This window comes from Zea mays, chromosome 10 (genome assembly GCF_902167145.1).
Source record: "Zea mays cultivar B73 chromosome 10, Zm-B73-REFERENCE-NAM-5.0, whole genome shotgun sequence".
Taxonomy (NCBI): domain Eukaryota; kingdom Viridiplantae; phylum Streptophyta; class Magnoliopsida; order Poales; family Poaceae; genus Zea; species Zea mays.
In genome coordinates this window covers 4048698-4057628 of record NC_050105.1, presented here as the reverse complement: position 1 = coordinate 4057628, position 8931 = coordinate 4048698, and the positions used below count along the sequence as shown (strand labels likewise).

The 8931-nt window shown below is 47.3% G+C and overlaps 2 protein-coding genes, 2 non-coding genes and 1 pseudogene across 4 annotated transcripts; 1 reads left to right on the top strand and 4 right to left on the bottom strand.

The window, feature by feature from the left end:
• Nucleotides 1–814: 814 nt before the first annotated feature.
• Nucleotides 815–933, bottom strand: LOC111590327 (small nucleolar RNA SNORD14). The gene has a single exon (XR_004853458.1). It is a non-coding gene; the product is annotated as a small nucleolar RNA SNORD14 (small nucleolar RNA).
• Nucleotides 934–1120: 187 nt separating this feature from the next.
• On the bottom strand, nucleotides 1121–1301 carry LOC111590374 (small nucleolar RNA Z112). The gene has a single exon (XR_004853502.1). It is a non-coding gene; the product is annotated as a small nucleolar RNA Z112 (small nucleolar RNA).
• A 1367-nt stretch (nucleotides 1302–2668) lies between these two features.
• LOC103640736 (peptidyl-prolyl cis-trans isomerase CYP19-3-like) lies at nucleotides 2669–3006 on the top strand (annotated as a pseudogene).
• Nucleotides 3007–3643: 637 nt separating this feature from the next.
• Nucleotides 3644–4613, bottom strand: LOC103642264 (arginine decarboxylase). The gene is made up of 2 exons (XM_008665575.1): nucleotides 4515–4613; nucleotides 3644–4384 (listed from the first exon to the last, which is right to left on the bottom strand). The coding sequence occupies exons 1-2, from the start codon at nucleotides 4611–4613 to the stop codon at nucleotides 3644–3646; spliced, it is 840 nt and encodes a 279-aa protein (XP_008663797.1).
• Nucleotides 4614–5084: 471 nt separating this feature from the next.
• Nucleotides 5085–5723, bottom strand: LOC109943105 (mitochondrial-processing peptidase subunit alpha-like). The gene is made up of 3 exons (XM_020545931.1): nucleotides 5559–5723; nucleotides 5296–5463; nucleotides 5085–5208 (listed from the first exon to the last, which is right to left on the bottom strand). Exons 1-3 carry the CDS (start codon nucleotides 5616–5618, stop codon nucleotides 5098–5100), a joined length of 339 nt encoding a protein of 112 aa, XP_020401520.1. The 5' UTR covers nucleotides 5619–5723; the 3' UTR covers nucleotides 5085–5097.
• Nucleotides 5724–8931: the final 3208 nt, after the last annotated feature.

The following is an 8931-nucleotide window of genomic DNA, read 5'->3' as shown; positions in this document are numbered from 1 at the left end:
ACAAGATAACCAGAGTGTAAAAAAATCTACTGTCATGGTGTACCTTGTCCATCATTCTAAAAAACATAGAAAACTGATTCAATGGACGATTTATTTGATATCAGCAATTTTAATATGCAGACATCAAAATCTAGTTTGCCTTCTTTATATTTGGGCAGTGGATCACAAAAACAAAAGAGCATATACTTACTGGGGGTACTGGACGTATCTGTCGTATACTGCTCTAGAGTGGACTAGGTACTGGGGTTGCATTGTTCTGAAAAGGACCAACTCAAATCATCGTAAAAGCACAAAAGGAAGAACAAAAACAATGTAAGATTAGTGGTCTACGTGTTTACAAAGAGGAGCATACGCGCGATCTAGTAATTGGGCGTAATAGCGTATTCAAATTAGCATAAAAAGACATATTTAGGAAATAAAAATTACAGGCATTTAAGCAAAGTGTGGCATAGTTAGACACAAACCAAACAGGCATTTAATCTTTCAAGTGTAGAAACAATAAAAAGGTACATGTAGTAGGTCTAAAACTTTGGCTACAGAGATAGCTATATGAAAATAGTGACGCACAGCCAAATGCCCATTATCAACATATAGTAAAACCCTCCCTTTGACTAATAACTTTCTTTGGCAAGTGACAAACAAGTTGCTATATAAAAATAGTGTTGCTGGATTACTATGATGAATATATCCTGTGATAAAGATTGAGGGCTGCTAGTTGCAGGATACACAACAATAGCAACAACTGCGAATATAGAGAAACAAGCCCTGATTTGAACATTACTTGCAATTGAAATCTAAAAAACAGAAATATGTATGCCTCAGACATCCCATGAAGGAATTAGCAGGACTAGCTCTCAAGCCTAGCAGGGAGAAAGCTCTTGGGTCGCTACTGCAAATGTCAAGAAACAAGCCTTGGCTTTGTCATCATCGCCATACACTATGTAGACAAACAGAGACATGACATTAGGCCCAGGTTACATTTTATTATAGTTCACAAACTAAAAGATTTTAGGTTGTTATTAAAACAACTCAAAGACCCAATTTAAATCACACACCATAGTTGACCCAGGTTACATTTTATTACAGTTCACAAACTAAAAGATTTTAGGTTGTTATTAAAACAACTCAAAGACCCAATTTAAATCACACACCATAGTTGAATATATCAAATACAGATGGGTGCTCCATCCCAGACGAAACCAGAGGTCGCAGGATGGACACCTCCAACTAAAAGAACCAACTGTTACTTACATTGTCAAATAACATTCCGCAGTTGTAGGTCTTGAGATCCTTATTGGAATTATTGAACTACAACGACGTCCACATAATCAGATTAAACTGAGAGAGTACATACCAAAACAGGAGATGTATAATGCATATGCCTCGTCATAAACGAATCTGAAGGTAATTCCAGATGTAATATCTAATCATCATTGGCTTGCGTGCATATCACAAAATTTAAGTTTGTCCAACTTTATATATAAAACTTAATGTTTATGATCCCCAAACAAATACCAGTAGATGAATCACAAAATATATTTTCGCAGTAAACTTATTTAAGCATATAAATGGTAATATTATTTTTAAAAATCTAGTCAAGAGGCCGGAATACCTGATGCTTGCTGTCAACGGGGAATGGCCTAGCGAAGGGGTCGACGGATACTCGAGCACCTGACCTTGGGCGGCGGCAGTTGCCCAGTCGTCGACTCGTCGCCAAAAGTAAAGCAATGGGCTGGAGGCCGATTATCAGTGGTAGCGGCAACCTGGGCGGAGCTCAGGTCGACAGCGGACCCCAGGCTCTCCTGTAGCACCTCCACCCACAGCACGCCGGCACCCACGTCCGGCGGGGGAGTAGGCAAAGACATCGACTCATCCTCGTCGTTGTCGATCTTACGGCTGCGCTTGATTGCTGCTTCATCTGAGTTAGGTCTTATTGGATCTGGTGCTGGCGTCCTCCTCTGGCCCTGACGAATCCTGAGTCCATCCTCCACCAAGATGAATCCTCCCGGCGGCGATTTGGGCTGCTTCGACTCTATGTCTCCGCTTCGGCGATCTCTGCTCGAACTGAACCTCTGAGCCGGTTGTCGCGATTGGGAAGACTGTGCCGAGCTGCACAGGCCGCCGTCCCCCCGAGTCGCCTTCGTGGCGTCCTTCCACACGCCGGCACGAACGCTTCAAGTGGAGGAGGAGATCTAGGTAGGTGGAGGATGGAGGTGCGTTGGTTGGGAACCCTAGCCTCCAAGGTTGTTGGGGCGTAGGGCGGCGGCGAGGACGACGCGATACGACTGGGAAGGGGGAATAGGAGCGGATGGATCTGCGTGTACGTGTACTAGGTCAATGGTGGATCTACTGGGTGGGGCGTGGGTTTACTGAGCCAGCCTATATATGTCGGATTGCGGTTCGGTTGGACTGGCTAGGGCTTCTTATAGTTATTGGAAGCCCAGGGCTCCTAATACCTAAACTATATATATATATATATATATATATATATATATATATATATATATATATATATATATATATACTAGTTATATGCCCGTGCGTTGCTACGGAGTCAATATTATAAAACACAATATTTTTTGTATATTAATGTATTTTATCTAGCAACGCAAGAGCATATACCTAGTTGGATTCTTATCTAATTGTGTCAGCTCTGTCTATCCACCGCGTCATCCCGGGCTTCATGTGCCAGGGCGGCGACTTCACCCGGGGCAACGACACTGGCGGCGAGTCCATCTACGGCGCCAAGTTCGCCGACGAGAACTTCAAGCCGCGCCACACGGAGCCCAGCGTGCTCTCCATGGCCAACGCGGGGCCCGACACCAACGGCTCCCAGTTCTTCATCTGCATTGTGCAGACGCCTTGGCTTGACGGCAAGCACGTCGTCTTCGGCAAGGTCGTCGATGGCTACACCGTCGTGGACAAGATGGAGGTTGTCAGTTCTAGTCAGGTGCCACGGCCGAGACCGTACGCATCGAGGACTGCAGCCAGCTTGCCGACGACTGAGGGACTCGTTGTGTCCGATTGTAACCAAATGAATGGATCAATAAATTTGTTTTCCTTCTTTTGTTTCATGTGAAGATGGATACTGGTCTGTAGGTAATTATGGATGGATGGGGCGGTGATTTGATCAAGACATCTGTATTTGTTACTCTTGGCAAGAGCGCCGCCTGATGACCAGGATCCACATGACTTCTAATTCTTTAATGGTGGTTTTTTTACAACGGAAGTGATAGTAAAAAAGATGATTTTTCCCCTTGCCTACAGACCAGCCTAGGTATTCATCACTGGTATCCACAGTAGGATTATTCTTTGTAGATTATTCCCCGGCAGCAGAAGAGAAGCAAAGATGATTATTCTTTAGTGTCTTTGTGGATGGACCTCCCAGTTCAGAAGAGAAGCAAAGAGGAAACCTGAAAAGGAATAAAAGACAACAGGCAGCAACTTACTTACCGGCTAATTTAATCCCTTTTCTTCAACATAAATGCAGAAAAAAAAGCAGGATGCCATTACATTGCAAGGCACTTCAGATAGAAAGGTAGCCCTCCCTAGCAACTCATACTTCAAACAACACAGGAGATCACATGCTATAGACCCTTATTCATGCTTTCAGCTCACGAGACGAGACAGAACACAGACTAAATTATTTGGCCAAGTGGCCGGTGGCAAAGAAATGTTTTTCTGATAAATGCTTTGCAGACTGCACAAGCTTCTCAGCGTCCTGCACTCTGGTTCCTAAGTTGACTGCAAATGTCACGGCCCTTGTGCCAACAAGCTCAGATACGATTTGATGGCCTTCATATAAAATGTCATCGGCTTCGTATCCCGATAATTGCAGATTTGAGGCACTGAGTGTGATGCGCAACGGATCAATGGCAGGGAAATAGGAAGCGGAGCATGGTAAGTCTAGAACAGATATCCCAGGGATTCTCGCCAGCAGGTCTTTTGTTTCCGATGCTATAACTAATGGCTCATCAAATATATTTCTGTTCTGGCTCAGCTGATCTCTCGCAGCATCTAGAGATGACAGTAGAAGGTAACTCGGGCTCGAGCTCTGGAGGAGCTGAAGGCACTGGCTTACTTTATCTACATCGACATCTCCAGACATGTGAAGCATTGAAGACTGTGTAAGGGAGCACATGACCTTGTGTGTGGATTGCACAGCTAGGTCAGCACCTTGCTCAATTGCAGTGCTTGGCAAACTGTCATGGAACCTGAAATGTGCACCGTGTGCTTCATCAACTATAACCGGAATGCCTCGTGGATGACAAACACTGACAATACCTTGCACATTGCTGCATACACCATGGTAGGTGGGTGAAGTAACAAGAACAGCGCCTACCCTCTTTCCATCCTCCTCCAGCTCTTTTACTGCTTCACCCAGCTGCAGTAAAAGAGCTGGTATTGTAGATGTTGAATTTGGCATATAAGACATTGAAGTGCAAATTCACAGGTGGCAGCTTAGAACAGATCCTGGAAAATTCCGCAGTCGGACAGCACGACCTAGGGCTAACCTCGACGCAAACAAGCCATTCAGTCATGCCGCTGTTGGACCTCATGGACAGGGGGCGCTGGTGGTGCTTTCTACGCCGCGCTGTCGTGCAGGCTGCCATGGCTATCGCTGGACAGCGGTGCTGTCGTGCAGGCTGCCATGGCTATCGCTGGACAGCGGTGCAGTGGTTAATGCCAGGGGCAAGCTCCGGCCACAACCATTGCAGGCAGCTTTGGTTGTTGCCGATTCTCAAATTGATCAACATACCTTTGAAGCACTATTAGATTAGCATATGCAACAACACATGTGATTGTTTTTTTAACACCGGCAGGAGCAATGGCATACACCGCACGCTCAAGTACAGATGAGACTGCCTGAGAAATCTCAGGACAAGTCTACCGGGCACACATGCACGCACACTACTCACACTGTCACACACCCGCATGGTTCCCTCAGGGGGGAAATCCCTGGTGAGGCACATGAGTTCATTCCAGCCAGGAATCGAACCCGGCGAGCACATGAGATAACATGTAAAAATAAGTTCCAAAAAAGAAAGCATCAGCAATTCTAATATAGAACAAATGGCCTCAAGTATCCATAAATAGTTAGATCATTTCAACAGTTGTAAGGCATACCTGAAGCACTGTCACAACCATTGCAGTTTTCTCTTGATTCCAACCACCTGGCACCTCAAAAGCAAGTGCGATGTGTGTGTTCTGTTTCCAATGAATCCAATTTTAAGCATAATTGAAGTAAATCATTCATAACCCCTCAAGAATAATAATGCAATGCTAACAACTCACTGGAGAATCTGCTTGGCAGCGACAGTCGCCTCCCACGTACACAGATTTTGGCTCTTCAGGACGTTTCACGCACGGAAGGTCAGACAGAAGTGGTTCTACAACTGAAATCAGCGCATCATGATCAACTCTTGATGCTGCAAGAACCATCCTGGGAGCAGTGTAATGTTCCTACATTTATCATAATTTATCATAACAAACAAAAAAGTCACAGAGACGCTTTCATGACTAAGCATTGACTTGGGAAATAAATCACTGAATCTTACAGCAACAAATTCTTCCAAGCTGCTAACATCCAACCGGTTTACAGCAGATTCTGAAGCCATCAAAGGTTTTGCCAGTGCCCCGGAATATCCAACCGAATGAAGGGCCTCTAGAAGTAGACCTTGAGGATTAGCAGACACATCAGCTATTTCAGATTTTATGTTCTGGAGCTGTAGAAATGAAGAACACCATTAGTACATAAAAGGATGAAAAAAAGAACAATAAAGAAGTTTGTGGAATTGAAACAGAAAATCGGAATTCAAGTATAACGATACTCTGAATGACATGCAATGATGACTGGAATTGTCATAAAATTCAAAACATATCCATATCCTGGCTAAAAATGTTGTGTCCTGTGAAAGAGAATGGGAGAATTTTCATGGTGGTCCTCATTAAGGCCTTAAATGCTTATAAAGCATACAGAAGGTAGGTAAGTAATTCAGGACACCTGTCCTATTGATGCTGGAAATCAATCATATCTGACGAGAGACAACAAATCCAGTCACAATCTAAAGTTAGTCCTAAGAATCAGCCTCATTCTGCAATCTGTATACAGCTGGTGACAACTGAGATTAGAAATGAACATACTGAATGGCAAAAGGTTAATTACTCGAATCTGTTGACAGAAATTTGAGAATTACTCTCTCAAAAAATAATAAACAGTTTGTATAGGGTCACGCAGTGTACAATGTTTTTCTAGTTTCATGATAGAAAACAAAGAGTTAGTAAGTCACCCCTTACCACATTGTTGTCTCCCCATGGCTTATTCCTTTTGTCATCCACTGATGCAGCATTTTGAAATTTTTCTCTAGGTCGTTTGACCAGCCACGTGTATCGTAAATACATACGGCACTTGAATTCCTTGGAATTGGATACTCGCGAAGAAACATTGTACCATTTGATTTTGAATTGCCTAGCAAAATCAATTTAGGTCCAATTACTAAACAGTAATAATGGATGAAACTAACTTCAGTTGTATGTCACCACGAAATAGCATCCCAAAAAAGGTTAAAGCTTACATGACACCTGTGCTCGATCTGGTGCAAAAGGATCATCATCCTTGTCAAAGACCCTAGTAATTCGGTTTACAAGTGTGCTCTTGCCAGAACCTCTAGGGCCCACCAGGAGCAATGTGGTGACCTCAGGCAAGACAAAATGTCCAGCCTTTGCGCCTCCGACTCCCTCAATCCAGTCCCCAGGCTTATACCTGCTCAAAGGTTGACTTTCTAATGAAGCATTTAATAAATAAGAACATAACAGAGTGGACTTTCCTAGGTATTTATAGTGCAAGCACCCTTTCGTTTCAGTATTTATGTTTGGTTGGTTCGTTGAAGAAGTCTAGTCCCCACTGCCCATTTAAAGTTTGGTAAGCACAGATCATAGCATATAAAGTATAGAAAATGCAGAGATGAAAAAACACATGCTATCATATTTACATGATTCAGTCCATGCCACGAATCATGAAAAAACAGCAAAACGAAACACCTTCACCTTGTTGCTCTTCTCGTCCAAGTCGATGTCGTCGATGCAGAACTCACCCTTCTCTGCCGCGGACCCACGGTGCGCACAGCAACAACGAAACCGCGACATCCATATCATCCCAAGAAAGAAATACCCACCACTCAGTTAGTATCAGTTGCCATCAACAAAACCAGCTCAACACCATAGTCCACAAGTGGAGGAAGGCAGTACGAACAGAGTGGAGCTGCAAGCGCAAACACACCTTGGATCCTGTTGAGCACCTTCTCGATCTTGGCACGACAGCGGCTGCATTCCAGGTCCACCGAGACGATGATGGTCGACATCTGCACAGCTCCCTGGTCGCGACTCACGGCCAAATTCTTTCCTCTCGTGTTGCTACTTGCTACACAGAAAGAGACGCACACAGACAGACAGATGCATATCCTAAGAAATTCACGCACGCACCCACACAGACAAGGACAACCACCTGTGTGACTGCAACTGGTTTTATATCTACCAGCACGCAACAAGAAAAGAATCAAGGAGAGCAGAGAAGAAGCAGTGTGGGGCCGTTTGAAGCGTAGAACACACTCCACCCAGGAAAATTAAACTAACTCATCAATAGGAGGGATAAGAGGTTTGGCCAAAGATCAAATCGCCAGCACGTAATCTTTAAGCAATAAATCCCTAGAACCCTCATCTCAATCAAAGAGTAAAGAGCGAGAAGGATGGGGTGAGCAGAACACCTTGAATCGCCGAGGAGGAGATTTCCACATCGGGGTACAGTAGGTCCCCGGCCTTCCATGGAGAGCAGCGTGGATCTCGCATAGGAGGAGTTCGCGACCTCGGTAGGAAAGCAGCTCGGTGGGGGAGTGGATCGCGGGGTAGAGCAAATCCTCGTCCTTCCTTGGAGAGCAGCGTGGATCTCGCCGTGGAGGAGATCGCGACCCCGGAGGGAAAGCAGCCCGATGGGGGAGTGGATCGCGGGAAATCGGACGCCGTGGAGGTTTTCAGCGTGGCTCGGTGGAGGAGGGGCTAGGGATGCGAGGGAGGGGACGCGTAGGCGGGGTACGGAGGGGCTGAGCGGGGGGGGGGGGGGATGCGGGGGTGACGCGGCAGCGCCCGCTCGGAAAGCAGCTCGATGGGGGAGTGGATCGCGGGGTAGAGCAAGTCCCCGTCCTTCCTTGGAGAGCAGCGTGGATCTCGCCGTGGAGGAGATCGCGACCCCGGAGGGAACCACTTGCTTCCTCCACACAATCCGCCACCGAGGATAGGAACGGCCCTCCTCGGTCGGATTATTGGCCGTCGACGATGGGGGAACCGGCCCCTTTGCCTCCTCCGGCGCGGGGACGGGGAGACTGAAGGCCCACCAGCCCGATGGATGGCCACGGTGGCGGATATGGCTGCGCCCCTTGCGCCGGACGGTGGCGTCCAGGCAGGAGACGGCGACGGGCAGGGGCAGCGCCGCCGCAGGGAGCGAGAGCACGTAGCCGGGGGGGCCCTCCCACTCCTCTCCTCGGCCACCGCCATCCATGTCGCCGGTCGCCCTGGTCACCGCAGATCGGCGGGTTCTTGGGTCTAATCCAGGCGGCTGCGCCTCTCCTTTGCCGCCTTCATCCACTATCGCCATGAACAGCGGCCGCGCGAGCAAGCAGGATAGGCGGCAACCGACGGACCGGCGGCGCGTTAGTAGAGCAAGGGAAAGAAAGAGGTGGGAAAGATGCGTGGCGGGGACACGGCGCTGGCGGGGGCGGGATTGCAGGGAGGGACGGCGCGGGCGGGGGCAGGATGCAGGGAAGGGACGGCGCGGGCGGGGGCGGGATTGCCGGGAGGAAGACAGTGCGGACGGGGGCTGGAGCGGGGGCACGGTGAGGGTGGTGGACGCCCTCGCTCCAGCCTTAAGGTGTAGTATAT

What these genes read in the sequence shown, in the direction of transcription:
- LOC103642264 (XM_008665575.1), bottom strand. Translation starts at nt 4,613, where the DNA reads ATGGCAGCCTGCACGACAGCGCGGCGTAGAAAGCACCACCAGCGCCCC. An exon ending in AATGGCTTGTTTGCGTCGAG is followed by an intron (nt 4,385 to 4,514) that starts GTTAGCCCTAGG and finishes CTTTTACTGCAG; the next exon opens with CTGGGTGAAGCAGTAAAAGA.
- LOC109943105 (XM_020545931.1), bottom strand. Translation starts at nt 5,618, where the DNA reads ATGGCTTCAGAATCTGCTGTAAACCGGTTGGATGTTAGCAGCTTGGAA. An exon ending in GCTTGGAAGAATTTGTTGCT is followed by an intron (nt 5,464 to 5,558) that starts GTAAGATTCAGT and finishes TGATAAATGTAG; the next exon opens with GAACATTACACTGCTCCCAG. An exon ending in GCTGCCAAGCAGATTCTCCA is followed by an intron (nt 5,209 to 5,295) that starts GTGAGTTGTTAG and finishes CATTGGAAACAG; the next exon opens with AACACACACATCGCACTTGC.